General features: G+C 47.7%; 1 protein-coding gene across 1 annotated transcript; it reads left to right on the forward strand.

The window, feature by feature from the left end:
• The first annotated feature begins 1,198 nt into the window (after positions 1 to 1,198).
• On the forward strand, positions 1,199 to 25,896 carry OC90 (otoconin 90). The gene is made up of 14 exons (XM_049854103.1): positions 1,199 to 1,224; positions 1,610 to 1,680; positions 2,854 to 2,910; positions 3,798 to 3,972; positions 9,746 to 9,858; positions 10,835 to 10,963; positions 11,117 to 11,158; positions 12,678 to 12,728; positions 13,166 to 13,213; positions 14,797 to 14,850; positions 17,853 to 17,969; positions 18,983 to 19,154; positions 20,161 to 20,267; positions 25,694 to 25,896. Exons 1-14 carry the CDS (start codon positions 1,199 to 1,201, stop codon positions 25,894 to 25,896), a joined length of 1,365 nt encoding a protein of 454 aa, XP_049710060.1.
• The last annotated feature ends 25 nt before the right edge of the window (positions 25,897 to 25,921 follow it).

Raw genomic sequence — 25,921 nt, forward strand, 5'->3', positions numbered from 1 at the left:
GAGGTGGGGGATGGAGCTCAGAGCACAGGGGCCTCCAGAGCCCTCCCAGAGTGAAGGGGCCTGAAGAGGGGAGGGACTGAGGAACGACTTCCATGAGGTGATGTTCAAACTAAGACTTAACCCTTGTGGCTTTCAGATTGACAGGGCTTCCAAACAGTATCAAATGGATCTCTCTGACTAAATTCACCACTTGATGAAGAAAGAAGAAAATCTTTAGACATTTCTTACTACCCACAGGCATTATGTTGTTGTTGATAGATGCCAATGAGTTGATTTCGACTCATAGCAACCCATGTGACAGACTAGAACTTCCCTGTAGGGTTTCCTAGGCTGCAATCTCTACCAGATCAGATCGCCGGGTATTTCTCCCATGGAGCCACTGGGTGAGTTTGAACTGGTAACCTTTTGGTTAGCAGCTGAGCACCTGACTGTTTGCACCACCAGCGTTCCTTGCATGCGTTATATTGCTGGGGAGAAAAATGTGTGTGATCACGGATCAGGCCCATAAGCTCCCTGAGCCTCTCCCTCAGCGGTCTGTGGTCCAGCTGGGGTTCCAGCTACCAGCTATTTGTCCCATTGCCCCAGGCTGCAACCTCATGCCCCACCATGGCAAAATGCCACTGAAGGTGGTGGTGGTATTTGTGCCCTGTTACAAGGTCCCCACCATATCACCATTGTCCCCACAAGGAACGTTTCTCAAAAACAGGTTTCTAGACCACTAGCTTCAACACTAGCAGGGGAGCTTGTCAAAAACACCAGTAACTGTCCGTCTATCTCCGTTTCATACTGTGAGTGACTTAAGGGTAAGGCCCTTATCTTATTCGTCTTTCTGCTTCCAGCATCAGCAATGTTGCATATATGCAAGAATGAATATCAGCCTAAAACGGGACTATAGAAACTCAAGTCTTGTGGAGAAAAAAGCTATCCCCCTACTTGAAAAAAGTTACAGTAATGAAGCACAAAACTTACTATGAATTTCGTCATGACCAGGGTGAATGGGGACATGAAATGCTTAAAATAGTGCCTGGAACAAAATTAACAGCTCCCAAGCAAAAGATTGGGCATTTGAGTCTACCCAGAGGCACTTTGGAAGAAAGGCCTGGTGATCTATTTCCGAAAACTCAGCCAGACCAGCTGATTCGGACTCGAGTGAGGACATGGGCAGGGTGTGTGCTGAGCCTGATCCCAGGTGACTTTGATGCTGGCAGTCTTAAGAATACCACAGTCCTGGATGATAAATTATTTGCGGGTTGGGATCCTGTCAATGTCTATACTTATTTCCACCACTGCCCCAACTCTAGAAGCTCTAAGTAAACATGCAATCAATGTAAATATAAACAGTATGCTTCAGGACAAGTCCCCAAATCTCTCCATCCCCAACCAGAATGCCACTGTTGAGGGTCACTGATGTACATACAACCAGTCACCCTTTACCTTCTTCAAGGGCTCCACATAGATTGGCACATAACAGTTTCTAGAAAACTGCACATGGAATTAAACTTAAATGCATGCCCTCTGCCTTCTGGCTGCCATCTGGCAGCCTTGGCTCAGAGGGTGAGTGGCGGTGGTGGTAGCGCTAACCCTGCTCTCCTTCCATCTCTTCCTCACCTGCAGGGGGACACCCTCTGGACACCCCGCACCTGCCCCAGGACCTGCCTGCAGGACTCTCAGCAAATATCAGTAAGGATTATTTGAAGTTTTCTTAGGCAACCCAGCTGGGCAGAAATTTGTCTAGGATATCGGCAGAGGAAATTACCCCTTCTGAATATACCCAAGAGCCACTTACTGCAGTGGCATTTTCAGTAAAGTGATTCAAGTGGGACCCAAAGGAACTCTCCCCTCAGGGACTCTGCCTGAGACTTCACCACTGGTCACTCCTTTGAGACAAAGTTCTGAAAGCTCCCATCAAAAGGCAAAGGTCAGCCAAAGGAGGAAAGCAGGAGAAGGAAGTAAACATGCTGGTCATGAGCATTAATATGGCAACTGTATCTTAGCATTAAATGGAGCTCTGAGCTCCCTAGAAGGTAGGACATAAAGAGATAGAGGTGTACTGCAATGCTCTGGTTATAAGGAAGAAGAGCCTCTGTTTGTTCCTTAGGGAAAGGAAAGTTTTCCTGGTGCTGGAGCTTATAGATTTGTCAGGTGGGTCTTACGTGGGCATCACTAAGGAACGCAATGTGTTATGAACTAGTTGATGATGTCAGCTCTGAATCAAGGGGTGATTACCACCCTTTCAGAGAGGTGAGCTGAATTGATCAAATGATTTATCCATGAGCCTATGCAAGCTAAGTGATCAGGTCCCACCCAGACTCCAAGGACAAGTAGCCTCTCTCCAAATGGCATAACCCCAATGGGAAGTGCAATGCCCAACAAGGGGTCTTCTTCAGCTAGACATTTAGACTCACAGGTCACGCTCAGCACTTAGAGGGATGAAGGCCAGAAAACACGTGCCCACAGGGCATCGCCAGCTTAGAAGCTTTGTTCTCTGTAGGAGTCAGTATCTGGAGTAACAACTTCAGAGAGATAATTTCAGGACGTCCAAGGAAACCAGTTACATGAGACATCACACTCAGGGAGACCTAGAATGATGACTTCCCACCCGGAAGTCTATTTATAGCTCATCCATAGTTCCTTGCAGTCCAGATACACCTCACCAGCCATGTTGCCTAGTAACAGTTTACATTTCACCCTCTTCAGGTTTCCAGGGTAACACAGTTAGAAAGTTAATCCAAGGTCAAATTTGCCCTTAAAGAAAGGAGAAAGGGCTTTACTCATGCTTTACCCAAGAGGTGGGCAGGGCTAGCGGGAAAGGAACCAAGGCCCTCTAATTTGTTTTCTCCATCTTCTACTTAGATATCACATTCTTCAATGGGATGTTTAAAAACGTGGAAAGCGTGGCTGAAATTTTTGGTAAGTTAAATCTGAAATGACTTTTATCCACCAAGCGCCTGGCACTTAGTAGGTGCTCAAATACTATGAATGTCTGTACCTCTTCTCCTCCTACATGGGCTTTTAGTTCTCTAGGCTATAGACTCTCCAGACTGTATCACATAGGATATAGTCAGTCAATTAATGGTGATTTTTAAAAATAATAAACAAATTATTACACCAAATAAACAGCCTGAAGGCACCTGGATTGGTGCAGTGGCTCAACACTGGTATCAGAGACCCAGCAGCCTGGTGCTTTCTTTCCTCTCTGGGTCCCTGAGCATGTTGGGCTTTCAACTTTTGGCTTGGAGCCTCATGATTACAAGGTGGCTGCTGCAGTGCCAGCCAGCACATCCTCACCCACATTCAAGGAAAAAGAAAAATGCAGATAAAAAAGGATCTTCTTCTTACATGCCTCTCCTCTTTTATAGGAACAAAATCTCTCCCAGAAGCCCCTAACAGATTTCCCTTAAGTTTTGTTAGCTAGGTCTGGGTCACATTCTCAGCTCTAGACCAATCACTGGCATGGAAATTTCCATGACAAGCTAAGAATTATCATGAAACATCCCCAGGGACTTGGGGAGAAGGCTTGGCTTCCCTGAGTACTTTTCAGTTTTGTTAGTAAAGAAAAAGGGCTAAAACGGCTGTTAGGTGGCAAGCAGCAGAGACCATGACTTATAAACTTGCTTCCTTCAATTGTTCACAGTGGTTCTGAGTATGCAGTAGGTGCTTAGGGGTTTAATGGCAAATGGCATGTCAAGTCTTATGAGGTAGTCATCAACCCCAACTACAGGAAGTCCAGGGAGTGGGCTCCCTCCTGGACTCTGGTTCCCAGGCCCACCAGCCTCTTCTCTCTCCTACTCCTACAGACTGCCTGGGCTCCCACTTCACCTGGCTGGAAGCTGTCTTCACCAACTTCCCCATTCTGCTTCAATTTGTGAACGGTATGAAGTGTGTGGCTGACCTCTGCCCCCGGGACCTGAAAGACTATGGCTGTGCCTGCAGGTTTGAGATGGAAGGTCTGCCTGTGGATGAGTCTGACAGGTGAGAGAGATCAACAGGTGAGCAAGAGCAAAAGGGGAGCTCACGGGAGCCCTGGCTGATGCCTTGGGCAGAGTGCAGACATGGAAAACTGCCTGGACTGGGACTTGAGAGAGCTCTTCATTCTATTACTTATTTTGGGTGACTGGTTTCCTCATCCTTCACCTGGGAGTGTGATCTGTGATCTGCTCACGTTCTAGGGCATTATCAGGATCCAGTGTCATGTCTGAGAAGCAAAACTCCACTTTAGTGTTTCTCAAAGTTTAGAGAATCAGGACTTATATCAGAACCACCGGGATGCTTGCTAAAATGCAGATGCCTGAGACCCCCTCCCAGGCCCCTTGGCTCAGAATAAGGAGAACCTGGAAGGCTGAATTTTAAACAAGACCCCCAGGTGGTCTGCAAGCATAACAAAATTTGAGAATTATTTTTTAATCAGAGCTGTCCCTGAATAAAATAACCACCTGAATAGCCACCAGGGGTAAAGAAACTATGAAGGGTTTTGTTCAATATTTAGCAAACATGCACCAACAACGTATGAACATTGTCCCAAACAATGTCCCAAACAATAAACAGAGCACTATCCTTGCTGCCAGGAGGTGGGGATCTGGTGGGGAATACAGAGAAACCCAGAGAAAATGCAGTGGCCGGTAGGGACGTGCAAAACCCCTGCAGACAAGGGAAATGCGGCTGACATCAGAGACCCAGCCGACCGACAGCAAAACCTCAGTGCTCACCTCCCATCAAGTGTTAGCAAGGACATGACAAGTAGAGACTGGTAATCGGTCGATTGGGACATCCACCAGTTAGGGAAATGTGGGGGTATCTGTTCAAATCGTAAAACATATTTCCTACGACCTGGCAATTCCAGTTCTCTACTATTTGCTTCTACTATTCTACTTCTCCATTTACTCTGCGACCTTAGGGAAAGTATCCAACTTCTTGTGTTACAGTTTCATCGTCTATACAGTGAAGATAACAGTAGTATCTACCTCACAGAGTTGTTAATTAGGATTAAGTTACCAAATTAAAGTGATTGGGAATTCTACCTGGCTTGTTAAGTTTTCAAGAGTATTAGTAATTGGTAGTAATAGTAACAGTGGAAGTAACAGTAGTAACAGCAGCAGGAGTAATAGTAGTAGCAGGGCTATAGTAGTAATAATGATAAAGACAGTGGTAGTAGTAGCAACAGTAACAGGAATAGTAACAGTAGCGGTAGTAACAGCAGCAGCAGCAGTAGTAGGTTTGTAGTAGCAGCAGTAGTAGCCATAGTAACAGTAGTAGGGCTGGAGTAGTAGTGAGAGTAACAATAGTAGTAGCAGTAGCAACAGCAGCAGGAGTAGTGGGATTACAGTACTAACAGTAGCAGTAGTAGGAACAGCAGCAGCAGCAGCAAAATAGAAGCAGGAAATTGAAGCCAGGTCTCAACTCTACCCCATGGACTATGTCCCCACCCCACTGGTGTTTCGTTGTTCGTCGCTGTTGAGTCAGCTCGTGGTGACCTTACGTATAATGGATGATCATGACTTGCCTAAGATCACATCTCTCAGCACTACATCAGACAGATGTATTCTGTTATGATCCATAAAGTTTTCATTGGCTAATTTTCAGAAGTAGATTGCCAGGCCTTTCTTCCTAGTCCATCTTAGTCTGGAAGCTCTGCTGAAACCTGTCCACCATGGGTGACCTGCTGGTATTTGAAATATCAGTGGCATAGCATCCAACATCACAGCAACGTGCAGGCCATCACAGGACGACACACTGATGGGTAGTAGACTCATATTAGACCTGTGCTCAAGTCCACATGATAGAGTGTGTGCTCTGGCCTACGCAGATTCATGGAAGGAGGGAAGGAATTTCTTCACAATATATTCACAGCTCATCACCTGCCCTGGCCTTTCTCTTCTAGGACCCCTTCTTTGAATGTCTTGACTCCTAGGTACTTGGGAAAACCTTCTCTGTGCTCCCAAACACCTTCATTTCCCTCCCCCACATGTGCCATGCTGGGAAGTATGTGTTCACACCACCTACCTCCCTGCTCAACCCCATGTCCCTCTAGGGGAGGTCTGTACTCTATTCTTTGTTTGCACCGATGAGAGTTCCTGACACCTGGTAGGAGCTCAATAAATGAACCCATTGAGTGGATGGTCAATTAGCCACTAGCTCTGCTTTTCAGAGATTCAAAATAAGCACATTAATTAAAAAGTGGCATACCCTTGGTTGGCAAGGAATAAAGGCTTTGGAATTAAAAAAAAAATCTGCCCACCTCCAGACCTCCAAGTGAGGAGACAGTTTCCCATCTCAGGGGCCATGAGCAAACCAACACTTCAAGCTCAATCCTTAGCATTCAGACGGAGGCGGTGGGCATGGTACCAGGCCTACTTCTGGGCACATGTTTCCCTGGCTGTCCTCCCCCGCCACTTCCTTTACATATTAAAAACACCTTATAAACCTAGAAGTCAAAGAAATGAAGCAGTAATTCAATACTGTCTTCAACACAAAAGGTATGATCAAAGGACCAATGTCAATAAACTGACAGGCCGGTGGGTCACACCCAGTTTCAATGAATTTACACGGTTCGATTGATGGGGGCAGGATTTCCAAACTCCTGGAGGACGGGCCATTCCTATCTTGAACCTACACACCAGATTCCAAAATGAAATAATTGCCACCATTTCATGAGTGCCTACAGAGTGGCAGAATCTCTGTAGATGTTTTCTGGAATCTGAACAAAATCCTTATAAGCTGATGTTGTTAGCTGCCATCGAGTCACTCCTGACTCATAGTAACCCCCTGCACAAAGGGATGAAACGCTGCCCAGTCCTGCCTCATCCCCACGATCAGTTGCAGATCGGACCGTTGTGATCCATACGGTTATCACTGATGGATGGTTGGAAGCAGATCGCCAGGCCTTTCTTCCTAGCCCATGTTGGTCGGGAAGCTCTGTTGAAACGTGTTTAGCATCATAGCAACATGCACGTCTCCACTGACAGATAGTTGGTGGTTGCCCGTGTGGTGCATTGCCCAGGGGTTGAACTCAGGTCTCCCTCATGGAAGGTGAGAATTCTACCACTGAACCACTTTATAATTAAAAAACAAACCAAACCTGCGACTCAGAGTGACCCTATAGGACAGAGTAGAACTTCCTCATTGGGTTTCCAAAGAGAGGCTGGTGGATTTGAACTGCTGACTTTTTGGTTAGCAGCCAAGCCCTTAACCACTGCACCACCAGAGCTCCCCTTACAAGTTAGGTAGTGCTTATTCAAGGTTGCTGCCTGAATTTTTTTTTTCTTCTTTACATTTGTCTCCACTGCCTTCTTGTCTACACTGCTGGTGCCGTGTGACCGTCCACATTCAGTGTCATCCTTGTTCTGTGGCCTCCTTGACCTTGGGCAAGTTACAGAGCCCCCTGAGCCTCAGTCTCCACATGTGTAAATGCTGGTAATAGTGCCTGCTGCAGAGGACCCATGTGAGGGCTAAATGAGCTCATACTTGCATGGTACTCAGAGCAGAGACTGGCTCACAGTAAGCACTCAACACATGTTACCTGCTGTAATGCTAAGAATTATCATGATGACTACTGTCTTAGTTACCTAGTGCTGCTGTAACAGAAATACCACAAGTGCATGGCTTTAACAAACAATTTTATTCTCTCACAGTCTAGGAGGCTAGAAGTCCAAATTCAGGGTGCCAGCTCAACGGGGAGGCTTTCTCTCTCTGTCAGCTCCAGGGGAATGTCTTTGTCATCAGTGTTCCCCTATCAAGGACCTTCTTGGCGCTGGGATCCGAGGTCCGAAGGATGCTCTATTCTCCTGGCTCTTGTTTCTTGGTGGTATGAGGTCCCCATGTCTCTCTGCTCGATTCTCTCTTTTATACCTCAAAAGAGGTTGGTGTAAAACACAACCTAATCTTGTAGATTCAGTCCTGCCTCATTAACATAACCACCTCCAATCCTGTGTCATTAACATTATAGAATTAGACTTTATAACACACAGGAAAATCACATCAGATAAAATGGTGGACACAATACTGGGAACCATGGCCCAGCCAAGTTGACACACAATTTTTTTTTTTAAATTGTACTTTAGACAAAGGTTTACAAAACAAACTAGTTTCTCATTAAACAGTTAGTACACATATTGCTTTATGACATTGGTTAACAACTCTATGACATGTCAACACTCTCCCTTCTCGACCTCGGGTTCCCTATTACCAGCTTTCCTGTCCCCTCCTGCCTTCTAGCCCTTGCCCCTGGGCTGTTATGCCCGTTTAGTCTAATTTTTATGGGTCTGTCTAATCTTTGGCTGAAGGGTGAACCTGAGGAATGACTTCATTACTGAACTAAAAGGGTGCCTGGGGGGCATTGACACATTTTGGGGGACACAGTTCAACCCATGACAACTATGGAGCAAGGGAGATTAAGATGTCTGAGTTCAGGAGCTCCTTGGTCAGCCAGAGTCAGGTCCTGCTCTGCCCTGTGTCCCCACGAGCGTCCTGGCTCCTGCTTTGCCCTCAGACCAGACTCCACCTTCAGCCCTCCCCAGGCTCAGCACCGGGGTCCTGCCTTCGCTTCATGCCCCAGGCTCTTCATACTCAGCAGGCTCTCTGTCCCCTTTTCCTCCAGGACCATGGGGCAAGGCCTCTGCTCATGAATCTCAGCTTCAACAGGGACCTGGGAGCAATTGCCTGGCCCCCCCTGTCCTTAATCTCCCGTGCTCCGTGGCTGCACCAACCTCCAGAAAGAAGCACACTGTCCAGGGGTTGATCCTTAAGAAACAAGCAACAACAAAGCCACGTTGATGCTTGCAGGGGCTGGGGAGGCTGCTTAGGGCAGGAGAACCAGCACAGGCTGTGGAGGTGGGTAACCCTGGCCTCCAGCCCACTGAGTCACTTACCTTCAGGATGGCACTTGTGCTGAAAGCTGGACTCTGAGCCTGCATGCCTGCCTTCAACCCCAGCTCGGCCACGGAGTAGCTGTGCAGGCCTTGGACAAGTTGCTCAACCTCTCTGTACCTCAGATTCCTCATCCATAAAATAAGGCTAACCCAGCCTCACCCACAGGATTGTGGTGGTTGTTAAGTGTGCTTACACATGTAGAGGGCTCAGAGCAGTCCCTGGCATGATCAAAAGTCCCCATATGAGTGCCAGTCTCTGAGACTCGGTTTCCCCAGTGTTAGATGGCAATGACAATTGCCTCCTAAAGTTGTACTGGAGAGAGGTAAGTGCAAGGTCAGGTAAAGCTCAGCCACTGATAATTGGGGGAACCAGGATGCAAACCTACTCAGCCTGGCTGTTGTTGTTGCGGTGTGCTGTCGAGTCAATTCCAAGTCATAGTGAATATATACTACAGAGTAGGACTGCCCCACAGGGTTTCCTAGGCTGTAATCTTTATGGGAGCAGGGCGCCAGGTCTTTCTCCCACGGAGCGACTGGTGGGTTTGAACTGCTAACTTTTCACTTAGCAGCCGGACACTTAATCATTGCATCACCAGTCTGGCTGTAAAGCACCCATTGCCTTTGTGTCAATTCCGACTCATAGCAACCCTAAAGGACAGGGTAGAACTGCCCCGTAGGATTTCCAAGGAGTGCCTGGTGGATTTGAACTGCTGACTTTTTGCTTGGGAGACGTAGCTCTTAACCACTATGGCACCACGTAAAATAGCAGATTCAAAGTGTGTGTATTTGTGTGCACCCACATGCATTTGCACTGAGTGTTTGAAATAGTCTCCCAGTCGGAACCCGTGCTCTAACCCTAACCCTGTCCTGCCCTGCCATAGCTGCTGCTTCCAGCACCGGAAGTGCTACGAGGACGCCGCTGAGACGGACTGCCTCCAGGACCCCACCAAGCTTCCCATGGAGGTCAACTGCATCAGCAGGAGCATCACGTGTGGTAAGCATCCCCAGGTGGCCCTGGGGTCTGGGCTGAGAAATGTCAGCCCAGGAATCCCAGGCCTGGGCCAGTCTGAGGGCTCCCAGGTCATCGTTGCCAATTGTCATCATTGCCAACCATCACCTCCAATGGCAACACCATCATGACCGTCCAGTGATACAGTATGTTAGATAATACAACAGCTATGGAGGGAAATGAGCCAGGGAAAAGGAAGAGGGAGGGCTGGGGTAGGGTTCCTATTTAAGTAGGAAGATCCAGGCAAGCCTCCTGAGACAATGACAGTTGAGCAAAGACATAAAGAGGCAGTAAGGGATCCAGGTGGAGACCTGGAAGAAGAGCAATCCAGACCGAGGAACCAGCGAGTGGACAGGCCCTGAGGCTCGAGGACGCCTGGTATGTCTGAGAAAGAAGGGGGCCAGTGTGATGGAAGTGGGGTGATGAGCGAGATGGAAGCGGATGAGGTTTGAGAAGGAAAAAGGGGTAGTCGGGGGCAAATCATGTGATGTTTCCTAGCTACAGTAGCCCCCAGACTTCTACCTGGGTCGAGAAGTCGTCGGAGCATGTTTAGCAACAGCAACGACAAAAACATGGTGTGATCCGTGATTTTAAGGGATCACTCTGACTCCTTAATGAGGACAGACTGGGCAGCAAGAGAGGAGGGATGGGGACTAGCTTGTAGGCCACTGATATAACCCAGGCAGAGATGATGGGTAGCTTGGCCAACAGTGGTAGCCTGCAATGGGGAGATGTGGTCTGACTCTAAATACCTGGATGTGCGGCCGATAGGATGGATGGATGGACTGGGTGTGAGTGTGAGAGAAAAGGCCTGAATAGGATTCCCAAGGGCCTAAGCAACTGAAAAGATGGAGTTGGCATTAGTGAGATGAGAAAGATGGAAGAGGAGCGAGTTTGTGTGGGGCAGATCAGGAGTTCAGTTTTGGGGTTTGCCAACCTGCTCTGCCCTTGCTCTGTGTAGAGTCCCAGGACACTTGTGAGCACCTCCTGTGCACCTGTGACAAAGCTGCCATAGAGTGCTTGGCTCATTCCAGCATCAACTCCTCTCTCAACCACCTGGACCCCTCTTTCTGTCTGACTCAGACTCCAGGTAGGAAGAACAGGGTACTGCATGAGCAGCAGGGTTGGTGAGCAGGGGCAGAAGCTGGTGTGGATAGGTACCCTCAGATGCCAAGCCCAGTACCCTCCAATCTGCCCCCAGACCCACCATCTAACAGACCTTCCCAATGGGTTTGTTTTCCAGAGACAACCAGCAGGAAAGAACTGACGACTCTTCTGCCCAGAGGTAAGGCCCCCTGGGGAAGCTGGCTCTTACTTGGCCACAGGAGGCCAGACTGGTGATGCGGACGGTGGACACACCTCCTCCACCCAGCCTGCCTCACTGAGCTGGGAGCACCAGAGATGTCCCTCTCCCCTGCCAAGAGATACAATTCCTTCTAATAAGCCCAGCTCAAACACCCACATTCTCATGGCCCCAGCGCAAGCCCTGGCCCTTGCTACTTGGATAGCCTTGAACTGGATTAAAAAAAAAAAAAAATTTTTTTTTTTTTTGAACTGGATTAGACAGGATGAAAACCCCAAGTTCTTTCTCTCTTTCTATAGCGTCACAGGCCTGGTGTGCCCTCCTGCAGTGTGACCAGACAGGGCCTGGTGTGCCCAGAGAGCCCTGCCTCTCCCAACCAGGCACACTCTGGGCAGGGGACCTCCCCAGAGCAGGCCTGCTGCCCTCCCCATCCTCGCCTTCCCCACGCGCCCTCCAGGGCCTGGGCAGAGGAGGCTTTTCCCATGTGTCTCTTTGCAGGCCGGGCTCGGCTCTTTAGAGCTGTTCACCGATCTAAGCAAGTACGCGGCCTGTGAAAAAACCAGGTGTGAAGCTTATGCCTCTGACTCCTTATTCACCAAAGTTCTCACGGACTCTCAGTCCCCACACCTGTGACACCTGGCGATGGGAAGTCAGAGGCACACCTAGGCAGTGCATCTCTCCTGTCCCGGGGCGGGGTCTCTTCCCAGGATGAGTCCTGCCGTGCTTGTTAGACGAGCTGGGGTGGGAGTATGTGCGTGGGTGCACGGGGTAGGGGTGTTTGTGCACATGTGCACAAGTGTGTTTTCACGTGTGTGTGTGTGTATGTCCACATGTGCATGCATAGTGTTCGTGACTGTACATGTGCACGTGTGGGCATGTCCGTGTGTATAGATATGTACACATGTTGTATGAGTGTGTGCACATGTGTATGTGTTTGAGCATGCATATGAGTGCGTGCATGTATCGTAGGGGGTGTGTGTGCATGTGTGTATTGTGGGGTGTGTCCACGTATGAGTATGTACACATGTGGGATGAGTGTGTGTGTGCATGCACGCACGGGATGTATGCATGTGCGTAAGTGTGTGCATGTGTGTGCACGCATGCGTATCTCCATGTCTCTTCTGAGCCTGGTGCTCTTTTTTCTCAGCCATCCTGCCTCCCTTTTGAACAGAAGTCTTCTCAAAGTTGGGACATCAGACTCCATAGCCACAGACCTTTGTGGCCCTTTCAGGTCCTCAGCTTGTGTGCAATCGTGTCCATCTTCACCAGCACCCAGCACTGGCTGTGGGGTCCTCCTGAGTGGGGACCTTGTTTATCAGAGCACCCTGGAGGAAAGGCAGGGGTGTCCTAGGACAGGACGAGCCACTCTTTGCTGACACCATTTCTCACAGCCCATTCCTTGGTTCACCGTCACCCCCTGCCTGTTCTCCCTGGAGCCCCTGGGCTTGGTTCTGACACTGGGTTGCATTGCTTATTGCTATCGGGGGCTCTATTTTTCCAGTGGTTCCCGAGGAGCCCACAGACCCCAGCCTGACAGCCCTCTCAGGAGAAGGTGAGCGGAAAGTGTTGGCATGTAACCCAAAGATCCCCCTTGATTGTGTCATCTGCTATTCACTGAAATTGTTATTAGGTGGCATCGAGTCAACTCCAGCTCATAGCAACCCCTTGGACAGAGCAGAACTGCCCCATAGGGTTTCCTAGGCTGTAATCGTTACGGAAGCAGACTGCCACATCCTTCTCCTCCAGGGCAGCTGGTGGGTTCAAACCACCGACCTCTTGGTTAACAGCCGAGCACTTAACCACTGCACCACCAGGGCTCCTTTCTTTTCCAACAAGTGGGGCCTTGTTGAGCCCCAGTGCACCCGTGTTGTCACAGCCTCTTCTCTGCTCAGTCTGTAGGTTCCCAGCTTGTTCCGTTTCAAACACGCCCTGCTTGGCCAGGGCGCTGAGCTGGGTGGATCACTGAAGTTTGGTGGTTTCTTTCCACAGTGACTGGGGAGGCCAGAGCTGACGGACTGACCACTCTCTCGAGGACGAGTAAGCACAGGGGATTCTGGAAGGGCACAGCAGGGAATCCAGTGGATAAATGCCATCTCAATATTTGTGTTCTCTTTCTGGTGACCACTTTTTGACAAAGCCCAGAATAAATATTATTAGACCCATTTTATGGAAAATGTAGGAAACTGAGGCTCAAGGAGATTAATAGTTTTGAGCCGCTGGTCTCTAGCCCCACATTTGAGGCTGTAAGACTTATTTTCTTTCGACTGTACAACAGTGACTCATGGAGAATAATCTCTTATCTAAAAATATCTAGGTCAAGATTTCATCAGAAGAATTAACCTAACCATTAACTGTGCTTAATTTGTGATTCATAACCATGAATCTTATATTAACAAGTGTAGATAAAAAACCAAACCAGCTGCCGTTGATTTGACTCTGACTCATGGTGACTCCATGTGTGTCAGAGTAGAACTGAGCTCCATAGGGTTTTCAGTGGCTGATTTTTCAGGAGTAGATTGCCAGGCCTTTCTTCCGTGTTCCTCTGCGTGGACTTGAACCTCCAACTTTTTGGTTAGCAGCTGAGTGTGTTAACCATTTGTATCACCCAGGGACTCCATATGTGGTACATAAAAAACCAAACCTGTTGCGGTCAAGTTGATTCTGACTCACAGCGACCTTGTAGGACAGATTAGAGTGGACGCATAGGGTTCCCAAGGAGTGGCTGATATATTCAAACTGCCAACCTTTTGGTTAGCAGCCAAGCTCTTAACCACTGTGCCACCAAGGCTCCAACTGGCACATGTTGTTAGGTGCCGTCAAGTCAGTTCTGACTCACAGTGACCCCACACACAACAGAACAAAACACTGCCCAGTCCTGTGCCATTCTCACAATCCTTGTTGTTGCAGCCACTGTGTCAATCCATCTCATTGAGGGTCTTCCTCTTTTTCACTGACCCCCTACTTTACTACACATGATGTCCTTCTCCAGGGACTGGTCCTTTCTGACAATATGTCCAAAGTATGTTAGACCTAGTCTGGCCATCCTTGCTTCTAAGGAGCATTCAGGTTGTACTTCTTCCAAGACAGATTTGTTTGTTCTTCTGGCAGTCCATGTTATGGTCAATATCCTTCACCAACACCACAATTCAAAGCTGTCAATTCTTCTGGCACAGAGTAGGAGCTTAATAGCTGCTGAACAACGTGACAACAACAATACTCGTTCTCCAGACAGAAAAACCGAGGTGCAGCAGTGTTCATAGAGTCACAGAGCAAGCAACTTGAATCGCACAGCCTGGCTGCCTCTGTCCTGCCTTCTCCATCCCACAAACATACCTCTTCAAAGACAGGATTTATTTTAACTCCCCCCGCCCCAACGCCTGGAGAGGCTGAATTTCCTACAGTATTTCAGTGGACTCCCTGCTTCCACCCTGGAGTGCCGCAGCTCTGTCAGCAGCTTTCCTCTGGCTCAGCAATGTCCCAGCTATCACTAGCTTTCCTTGGGAAACTCACAATGGGAGGTGGAGCTAGGGGCACCCCATGGAAGCTGCCTCAGGAAACCTAGGTGGGAAAGGCTGGGATTGGCACTCACTGTTCACCCTGCTTCTCTTCTTTGGGAGCAGAACCAGGCCGAGATCTGGAAGTCATAGGAGCTGCTAGGGCCACATCCCCTCCAGGTAAGTGTACTGAGGCTTCTCCTGCCTTTCTGTATATTGTTGCCTGCATCCATTTTGGTAGTCCTTGCATCGTGCAAACGGTTAATAATATGCTCGATTGCGAACCAAAAGTTTGGAGGTTCGAGTCCACCCAGAGGTGCCTGGGAAGAAAGGCCTGGCAATCTACTGAAAAATCAGCCATTGAAAACCCTACAGAGCACAGTTTTACTCTAACACACATGGAGTCACCATGAGTTGGAATCAGCTCCATGGTAACTGGTAAAAAATAAAATATATTATGAGATCAAATGTGTTCCAAAGGAGTGTTGGGGAAAATACTCTAAACTCAAAAATGGAAGAAATCATTGAAGCCAATTATTTACTTTTACCAAAAAAAAGAAAAGGCTAAATGAAATGAAAGGATAGACCCACAGTCAGTAAGAAATGCAAGCATGCCTGGTAAAGAGAAACATTTGGAAAAATCCAGAAAGCTGTACTTAGTTTTCCATTGAAGTCATCTGTAATTCCACAACCTAAAGACAAACACTGTCAACATGTGAATACATTTTCTGCCGGTCCTTTCCCCCCAAGCATCTCTATGGACCTAAAGAAGAAGTGGGGATCACTTGGTGGCTACACGTTTGCAGTCTGCGTTGCGTCACTGATACGACATGGTGATGCTCCCGGGCCGTTAAACGTTTTTCTGTAGCATGACTTCGTGGCTGTGTAATAATTCCTTATATGGAACCACATAATTTATTTAACCAATTTTTCTAACATTTTGTTATTATAAATAATAGATAGGAGCTTTCTTTATGCCCACCCACTTCTGATTAACATTTAGGATAAATACCTAGAAGAAGAATTACTAGATAAAGGATATGATCATTTTCAGGCTTTTGATATGCTGCCAAGTTGTCCTGGAGAAAAGTTGAACCAATTTACCCTCAAGTGCTTGTCCCTGTAGTCATTACTAGGTGTTGTGTGTCATTGAGTCTATTCCAACTCACAGCAACCCTATAGCAGAACTGCCCCATATGTTTCCTAAGCTGTGATCTTCATGGGAGCAGACCTTCTTGTCTTGTCTCCTGCAGAGCCACTGGTGGGTTCAAGTCACTGGCCTTTAGTTTAGCAGCTGAGTACTTAATCATTGAGCCACCAGGACTCTTTCCAATATTACCAAACCTGTTGTCGTCGAGTCGATTCTGACTTGTAGATACTGTTACTTAAAAACAAGCAAACAGAAAGCCTGTACCCATTTTGATGGTCAAAAAATGGCATCTCATTTTTTTTCACTTTTCTCCTTTGATGAAAATTGAAAGTGGTACTTTAGGGCCTGGGCTGGGCTAGTTGGCCTCTCACTTTGGGACCCTTTCGCCCGGTCTGGACGGAATTCTCAAATCCTGAGTGAATTAGGTGGGGTCAGTGCCAGCACAGAGGCTCCTGAGACGTCGGAAGCCTCTGCCCTGTGATGCACTGTGCCCTTATTGCCCTGGGCAGGGGCGAGGTGAGAGGACAAGGGAAGCCAGAATCCCCCCCCAGAGGAATTTATTCAAATGGAGAAGCTGCCAGGCAGGGAGACCCTACCAAATGCCCTCATCTAAAGGGGGTAAAAAACAAAAAAACAAATCTGTTGCCCTCCAGTTGATTTTGACTCATGGTGCCCCATGTGCTATAGAGTAGAACTGCTCCATAGAGTTTTCTTGGCTGTAATCTTTTATGGAAGCAGATTGCCAGGACTTTCTTCCATGGGACTGCTGGATGGATTAGAACTGCCAACCTGTAGGTAGGTTAGTAGCTGAGAGCAAACGATTTGCGCCACCCAGAGACCTTAAAAGGACTAAAAGCCATCAAAAATTGGATTAACATCAATAATCTAGAAAGTTCTTCCTTAGAGAGTGAGGGCTTCTAGCAGGAGCCTCAGGCTCAGCGGGGAGCAGACAGTATGGGCTCTGGAACCTTCATCGCTATAGAATCTCCCACCTGGAGAGTCTCTAACTCTACATTAGACGTCTTCTTTTCACTGAGTGATCCTATTGGCTACTATTGACTGCTGCTTCTCCACTAGACTTTAGCTAGAAAGATTATTCCAAACCCCAAAAGAGGTATTATTAACATCATTTTACAAATGGAGATTTAGAGAGCTACATGATCTGCCCAAGGTGGTAGGATCTATGGCATCAAGTACGTGTCTGAGCTAAAATCGAAACTCCGGCTTCTTTCACTCCGCTACTCTGGCTCGATGAGTTTCCAGCAGTTAGGAGCACGGCAGAAAGAAACTGATTCTATTTGTGGGACCGAGAGCTGGGCAGGGTGTTTAAGCTAGAAGACTGAAGTTACAACAGAGCTTTAGTCCCATAGGAACTAGAACATTAAACAAGAACATGCAGAAGACCAGTTGTATGAAGCAAGGTAATATTGCGGAACTAAGACCACAGTTGAGGGGGCAGAAAGATGCCGGGCCTTCGCCAGCACCCTGGGACTGAGCCTGGGTCAGCAGACGGGTGGGGCTGAGCCTACAGATGCTCTTTTTGTCTGGGTCAGCCCTGGCTGGATGTTTCCCTGCCTCCAGCTGGGAGGGGAAGTGTTTTGAGCAAGAAAGGACAGGGCTTTGTGTAGGAGTTTTGCTTGCGTTTTTTATTGTGCTTCATGGTTTGACTTCATCTCTCCACCATTCTTTTTACCTCGTCGCTTGTTGTGAGCACCATGATGCCGTGCGACCTTCATTTGGCGGCACATGGTACTAAATGGAGCACAAACACAGGCCTGAGAAGCCGCGATGGTGCTCGTCCGTGAGATGTCACGCGGGTGGTCTAGAACAGGCTCCTGTTCGGGGTTATCACAGAAAATTCTCATGGAGAACTCATACTTGAGAATCTGTCTTGGTGCCTGCTGCAAACCCCAGTTTGGGGAAGATTGTCCTGAAGCCTGCATTTGTCCATCGGCCACTGACCATTTGTCCATCAGCAAACCTATCCTGGGGCTACTTTCTGAGTGTGGACTATAATGTTGTACATTTTCAGGATCTGCGGAGATTGCTGCCACAGCTAAAGGTGTCACCATTGTCCCCCCCAGCATTAAATCTTTGGGGATGGATGTGCCATCTCTCAAAAGTGGTCCTGAGGTGACAACGGGACAAGGTGAGCAGAGGGTCTCCCTCTCCTGGTCTTGGCACACTTTGGTTAGGTCGTTGCTGAAGCCCTTTAGGCCATGGTATCTCATCATGACCTCCTTTTGGTGCAGCTACAAGCTGTCATCACCCTTACTGCATGAACAGGTGGAGGCTCAGAGGGGAGTCACTTGCCACAGCCACTCAGCTACAGTGAGGCTGAGCCTGGCAAAGGAGCCAGTGATCTCAACCTGGTGCTGTCTCACTACTCTTACCCACCCAGCAGGAGAAAAATCTCAGCATTGTCCACACCATGGTTTCTTGGAAAGGATGAAGCGCTTGGGTTTTAATAATCCTCTTTTTTTTCCCCACTGTCTCTCTTTCTGGTCCTGTGAAAAGGATCTGCACCCACAAGGAACCATGGGCAGTTGGGAAACAAGACTTTGTTAATATCTGGGCAAGCGTACCTCACATCCAATGCACAGCTATGGAGGAAGCTGCATTTTAGAGGGCGGCTAAGCCTGGACCCCTACCAAGGCGTTCTGCTTCTCAGTCCTTTCCCAACTGACTCTAAGATGATGGGGTTTGCCCTGCAGGCTTCAGCGTAACTTACCCTCGAGGTGGAGAAATAAAATCACAGACAAGGTCTGCTCCCAAGTCAGCCTTCCTGGGTGTGCTAGCCTGATAGAACCGGGAAGCCTCAGAAGATGGCTGGGATTCCCCTAGGATGTGCGGCCCTACCAGGGCTTGGGGCAGGAAGACACACAGGTTTTCTGCTTACTAGGAAAATGTGGCCCAAAGAACAGTGGTTCTTACCAACTCCCCATTTCTTAGGGGGGCTAATAGGTGTCTGGACAGAGGGGTGGAAGCCTGGTGAGAGACTTGTGAGCGGCTTGTCATAGAACAGTTGTTCAATAACTAAGGTACAAGGCACAGGACGTGGGTTTCCTCCCACAATCCTGCCATCTGGCACACTATCCCCCTGCCGGGGAAGCTGTGCTGACCTTCCTTGCTCTCCTGACAGTTGCTGTTTCCCTCCCTCAGCCTGTGACAGGTTCACTTTCCTGCACCTGGGAAGCGGGGACCACACACAGGTGATGCCACAGCTTGGGGAGATGCTTTTTTGCCTGACGTCCCGGTGCCCGGAGGAGTTTGAATCTTACGGCTGCTACTGTGGGCAGGAGGGACTAGGTGACCCAAGGGATGCCCTGGACCGGTAGGTGCAGGGTGGGTGGAGGGGCAGGCAGTGGTCCGATGCTTCCTGCCTCTGGAGGCACTGGCCTTCCTCTGCATTTCACATCACTTCACAAAAAGCTTGTTGGGTGCATCACCTCATGCTAGGGGGCCTATAGGTGTTACTGGACCCACTTTCCTGATGAGTAACTGAGGCTCAGAGGCTGACTTGGGTGAGGGTGTTCCACCAGAAAGGGGTAAAGGCAGATGGTGGTCCAAAGCTTTTGATTTTCGGGTGTAGACCTCTTTCAACCACAAATACGGCCCGGTCTCCGTAAGAGTGCCAATCTGCAAAGACACTTCAGATGGTGGCAGATTTGTCTGTTTTGCGATGGACGACATGTAGAGCTGGGGTCTGCACTGGGACTGCCCTGCAGCAGGCCACTGTGAAGCTAGCTTCTTGACAACTAAGAGTAACTGCTCAATAGTACAGCTCCTGTTCTGGAAGGAATTTTCACTGATCTCATGCAGTCATTTCTTCATTCAACTCACATTTCTTGCATGTTTGCTTTGTGCTAGGTGGTGAGGATACAAAAATGATTAAGGCTAAACAAAACAGAACAAAACAAATATGCTCCATAGGAGCTCACATAGTGACAGAGATGGATGGACAACTCAACTGGAAAATGCTACCCAATGTAGCACATACTGTGGAGACAACAGAGGAAACCAGGGAGGAATTCGCCCAGAGACAATTTTGAGGAACGTTCTGTTGGGAAATTGCTGTACAAATATGCAAATCTCCTAGCTTGAAGTCACATACCCTACAGTGTGATTGATGCCATGTTAGATGTGGTGTCTTTTTTTGCAGTGCACAACCTGGACAACCATACCTAGTGACCCTTAATGTGTATATGAGTCAGTGCTGTGTGCACTGGGAAGGGGGCACTGGCCTCTCTCACCACTATAAACAGTGTGGGAGAAGCAGGCTTCAAGGGGGCTCCTAGGAACTGGGAGCTCAGGGCAGTAAAGACTTTCCTTGGTCTTAGGTGCTGTTGGTCCCACCACTGCTGCCTGGAGCAGGTGAAGACGCTGGGCTGTCTGCTCGACAGGCCTCCTCGGTCACAGGTGGCATGCCTGGATCGTACACCCAAGTGTAAGTGCTGTGGTCTCACGCAGGGTGGTCACTTTCCTTCTGGTCAGCTTTGTGAGAATAGCTCATGCTTACGTGGGGCTTTCCCGAACACTCTCTCGTCTGTAATGTGATTTCATCCTCTTCTGAACCTTGAGGCACATGTTATTACCCTGTCCCACTCCAGAGGAATCCTGGGGTAGTGCAAATGGTGCAACGCCCAGCTACTAACCAATAGGTTGGTGGTTCAAATCCACCCAGAGACACCTCCAAAGTTAAGTCCTGGCAATCTGATTCCAAAAGGTCACAGCCTTAACAACCCTATGGAGCAGTTCTATTCCACACACATGGAGTCCCTGTGAGTCAGAACTGATGGCAACTATCATCAGCAACATCCCACTCAAGAGGAGACTCAAGTTCAAAAGGGCTAAGGCGGCTGTCTAAAGTCACAAATCTAGCTATGAATAGACCAGCAATCATATAAATTACCAACATTTAATGCATTCTTACTGTATACCGTGCTAAGCTCTTAGTATGTATTAACAGAATTAATCCTGTGAGATAGCACTAGGATTATCCCCATTTTACAGAGTAGGTAACTGAGGCCCAAGCTCTTACAGGCAGGAAGTCAGTGGTAGAATTGGGATTTGGACTGTAAAACTGGACTTTCTCAGACCTGGAACTGACTGTTCACTGTACCACTGAGTTTCAAAGTGATTTTTCCTAAGAAGCTGACACTCTTTCCCAGTTGAGATGTTCTGAGGAACCCCATAAAATAGGGGAGTGGCTCTGGATGGAGTAAGAGGCGGGGCCTGAAGCCCCACCATCTCCCTGTCCTGGAAGCTGAAGACTCCTCTGCGGTCGTCAAGGACTAGCCTGGGAGCCGCCATGCCTCCATGAACATCGCCTCAGAGCAGATCAAAGCGTGCTGTAGACCTGTCTGTATCTACATTCCCTGGCTCATTTCCTCTTCCCATAGCATTTCACAAGGGCTGTTCTCTCCTCACGTTACGGCTGGGTCTTCACTCCTCCTTGCTTCCTCCGCGCACCCTCAGCATGCAGTGCCAGCCTTCACATGGTCTTGCCTTGTACAATAGAGTGTGCCTCCAATTCTGGGAGCTATGAGCTTACGTGTCATTCATTCACTGATTCATTCATTCAATTACCCACTTCTCTAACAAGCCTTCATTGGAACTGGGAGACGATGAACACACATAGTCCCTGCCTCAAATCACTCACAGCCTGGAGGGAGGAGACAGGAAGTGACTCTATTTATAATCTCATGTCATCAGCACTAACAGGTCATACAAGGTGCAAGGGAGCACAGGCACAGGGGGTTTGAGCCTGCAGTGGGCAGTGAGGAGGGAGGGCAGAGAGGTGGTGAGCTGAGACTTGACAAGTGGTTAACAGAGGTCTCGGATGGTCACTTTAGACTTGGATGTTCCCAGCACAGGGAAAGAAAAAATGTGGTGTTTGGAGAAGGCCTGGCAGTTTAGGAATGACAAATGGCTCAGGAATGCCGGGATGGAGTGGGGGTGGGGTGGACTAACGGTGGCGTTGGTGATGCTGGGGGATAGAGAGCACCAGATCCTGAGCCCAAAGGACCCTGTGTGTGAGGCTAAGGCGTTTACACATATCCCTTAGGGGATGAGTGCCCAGGCTGGGTCTAGAGCCCGTAAGTGACACTATCAGATTACTATTGCTATCCTGTGATCAGTCCTGGCTGAGTCTCACCTGCTCAGCGAGTCCAGCCTCTGGTCCTCCCAGGACCGCCAAGCCTAAGACCTGCTCTTGTAGCCTGAACTTCTACTGCACGCCTTTGCTTTGCTGCTGAACTCACCCACATTCACAGGGCTTGTTTCCCAGCTCAGACCCTCTGTGAGCCAAGCACAGCAAGCCACAGCACGTATCAGGCAAGGGCATCTAGGCGCCCGGTCTGTGTTGTTTTGTTAATACATCACAGCTGGAGGAGAGGTGCTCTAGGCCAGAAGGGACTGCAACCATCCACCCTGCTCTTCTGCCCACCTGCTTCCCCTCCCCTCTTCCAGCTATTAAAATGGACCAAGTGTATCTGGGTTGAGGACAGGGGTCTGTGCGGTGTGTGATGAGGGGAGAATCTGGTTGATGCAGCCCTCGAGGTAGGATCAGAAGAAAAAAAATGCAACAGAGTAAATAAGGCTTTAGCTTCATTAAAAATGAAAAATACAGATGACAAGATTGCTGTCAGCAGACAGCTTAACTATCTTTTAAGCACCTCCAAACACGTTATTTCATTTGAGTCACACAAACACTATCTGTTTCTACACCCACACAACTTAAACATTAAAGAAAGAGAGCTGCTAGATTTAGCAAATAAAAATATGTAATGCCCAGTTTCTGACTTTTGCATTCCAATCACCAGTAATTACCAATGCACCCTAATGGATGCATTGCATGCATCCAACGCGAAAGTTGGAAACAAAGAAGAAGGCCGTGGTGATAGAAATGACGCCGAAGATCGCATGATAGAATTTTGCAAGACCAACAACTTCTTCACTGCAAACATTTTTTTCACCAACATAAATGGTGACTATACACGTGGACCTCGCCAGATGGAATACACAGGAATCAAATTGACTACATCTGTGGAAAGAGAAGATGAAAAGCTCAATATCATCAGTCAGAACAAGACCAGGGACCACCTGTGGAACAGATCATCAATCGGTCATATGCAAGTCCAAGCTGAAACTAAAGAAAAGTAGAACAAAGTACAACCTTGAGTATATCCCGCCTGAATTTAGAGACCATCTCAAGAACAGACGTGACACGTTGAACACTAATGACCGAAGACCAGATGAGTTATGCAATGATACCAAGGACATCATACATGAAGAAAACAAGAGGTCATTAAAAAGACAGGAAAGAAAGAAAAGACAAAAGGGATGTCAGAAGAGACTCTGAAACTTGCTCTTGAATGTCGAGTAGCTAAAGCAAAAGGAAGAAATGATGAAGTAAAAGAATTGAACAGAAGCTTTCGAAGGGCGGCTTGAGAAGACAAAGTATTATAATGACATGTGCAAAGCACTGGAGATAGAAAACCAAAAAGGAAGAACACACTCTGCATTTCTCAAGCTGAAAGAACTGAATAAAAAATTAAAGCCTTGAGCTGCAATAGTGAAGGATTCTATGGAGAATATATTAACCATGCAGGAAGCACCAAAAGAAGATGGAAGGAATACACGGAGTCATTATACCAAAAAGAATTGGTTGACCTTCAACCACTTCAAGAGGTAGCATATGACCAGGAACCGATCATACTCAAGGAAGAGATTCAAGCTGCGCTGAAAAAGGCATTGGCAAAAAAACAAGTGTCCAGGAATTGACAGAATATCAATTGAGATGTTTTAACAAACAGATGCACCACTGGTAGTCCTCACTTGTCTATGCCAAGAAATTTGGAAGACAGCTACCTGGCCATCTGACTGGAAGAGACCCATAACTATGCCTATTCCCAAGAAAGGTGATCCAATTGAATGTGGAAATTATCAAACAATATCACACACAAGTAAAATTCTGCTGAAGTTCATTCAAAAGTGGCTACAGCAGTATATTGACAGGGAACTGCCAGAAATTCAGGCCGGATTCAGAAGTGGAACCAGGAATATCATTGCTGATGTCAGATGGATCTTGCCTGAAAGCAGAAAATGCCAGAAAGATGCTTACCTGTGTTTTATTGACTATGCAAAGGCATTCGACTGTGTGGGTCATAACAAATTATGGATAACATTGTGAAGAATGGAAATTCCAGAACACTTAGTTGTGCTCATGAGAAACCTGTACATAGATCAAGAGGCAGCTGTTCGGACAGAACAAGGGGATACTGCATGGTTTAAAGTCAGGAAAGGTGTGCATCAGGATTGTATCCTTTCGCATACCTATTCAATTTGTATGCCGAGCAAATAATCCAAGAAGCTGGACTATATGAAGAAGAACGGGGCAGCAGGATGGAAGACTCATTAACAACCTGGGTTATGCAGATGACACCACCTTGCATGCTGAAAATGAAGAGAACCTGAAGCACTTACTGATGAAGATCAAAGACCACAGCCTTCAATATAGATTACACCTCAACATAAAGAAAACAAAAATTCTCACAACTGGACCAATAAGCAACATCATGATAAATGGAGAAAAGATTGAAGTTGTCAAGGACTTCATTTTACTTGGATCCACAATCAATACCTAAGGAAGCAACAGTCAAGAAATCAAAAGACACATGCATTGGCCAAATCTAGTACAAAAGACCTCTTTAAAGCGTTGAAAAGCAAAGATGTCACCTTGAAGACTAGGGTGCACCTGACTCAAGCCATGGTATAACATCATTTCTATGTGAAAGCTGGACAACGAATAAGGAAGACAAAGAATTGATGCCTTTGAATCGTGCTGTTGGCGAGGAATACTGGATACCATGGACTGCCAAAAGAACAAACAAATCTGTCTTGAAAGTACAATCAGAATGCTGCTTAGAAGCAAGGATGGCAAGACTATGTCTCATATACTTTGGACATGTTATCAGGAGGGACCAGTCCCTGGAGGACATCATGCTTGGTAAAGTACAGGGTCAATGAAAAAGAAGGCCCTCAATGAGATGGATTGACACATAATGGGCTCAAGCATAACAACAGTGGTGGGCATGGTGCAGGACTGGGCAGGGTTTCGTTCCGTTGTACATACGGTCAGTATGAGTTATAACTGACTTGACAGTACCTAACAACAACAATGCCCAGTTAAATTTGAATTTCAGAAAAAAAAAAATAGAATTGTAGTAAAAGTATGTCCTATGCGGTATTTGGAACATATTCAGCTAACAAAAAAAACAAAATCATTGTTCATCTGAAATTCCAGTGTAAGCAGGCACTATCTATATTTTACCTGGTAAGACTGAAATAGCGCAGAGAAGTGTTATTACTTTCATCAGATGAATGGGGAAACTGTGACCCAGACAGTTGAGTCCAACAAATATTTCCAAAGTGCTAACTAGGGAAATATCTATTAAAGGTTGAGTTAGGTGCTTGGGACACATGGGCTCTGCCACCAAGGTTCTTCATCCAGAGAGAGGGAAAGGTAGAAACCCAGATGATTACAATGTGATCAACCTGTAACGCACTGTGATGGAAGGAACCATAATGTGGGGTTCTATGGGAGCCCACAGGACAGACACTTCATTTAGCCTAGGGGCTCAGGAAAGGCTTTCTGGAGGGGTGATATTAACCCAAGTCTGGCCATACAAGTATGAGTTAACAAGGAAGACAAAGTCGAGAATATTCCCAGCAGAGGGATAGTGTATGCAGAATGCCAAGAGGTCCCAAGATGACAGGTGAAGAGCTGGAGGGGCTGCCAGGCAGGTCATGGAGCCCTTCACTGCCATCCTACCCTGTCTCACGCCTGCTACTGTGTTCTTGCCCTTTCAGGTGTAGGGCAGAGCCTCTGTGAGAAGCTTCTGTGTGCCTGTGACCAGACGGCAGCTGAGTGCATGACCTCCACCTTCTTTAACCAAAGCCTCAAGTCATTAAGCCGAAAGGAGTGCCAGGGCCACCAGGTGCCATGCGAGAACAGCATGCACGGAGGGCCTTCGGCGTCTTCCCTTGGCTCCAGCTCCGAGGAGAACAGTTAGGAAGCAACGCTACTCCTGGAAAGCC

Source organism: Elephas maximus, chromosome 15 (genome assembly GCF_024166365.1).
Source record: "Elephas maximus indicus isolate mEleMax1 chromosome 15, mEleMax1 primary haplotype, whole genome shotgun sequence".
NCBI classification, from domain to species: domain Eukaryota; kingdom Metazoa; phylum Chordata; class Mammalia; order Proboscidea; family Elephantidae; genus Elephas; species Elephas maximus.

What these genes read in the sequence shown, in the direction of transcription:
- OC90 (XM_049854103.1), top strand. Translation starts at nt 1,199, where the DNA reads ATGCTGGCAGTCTTAAGAATACCACA. An exon ending in GACGACTCTTCTGCCCAGAG is followed by an intron (nt 11,159 to 12,677) that starts GTAAGGCCCCCT and finishes CTATTTTTCCAG; the next exon opens with TGGTTCCCGAGGAGCCCACA. An exon ending in GACCACTCTCTCGAGGACGA is followed by an intron (nt 13,214 to 14,796) that starts GTAAGCACAGGG and finishes CTTTGGGAGCAG; the next exon opens with AACCAGGCCGAGATCTGGAA.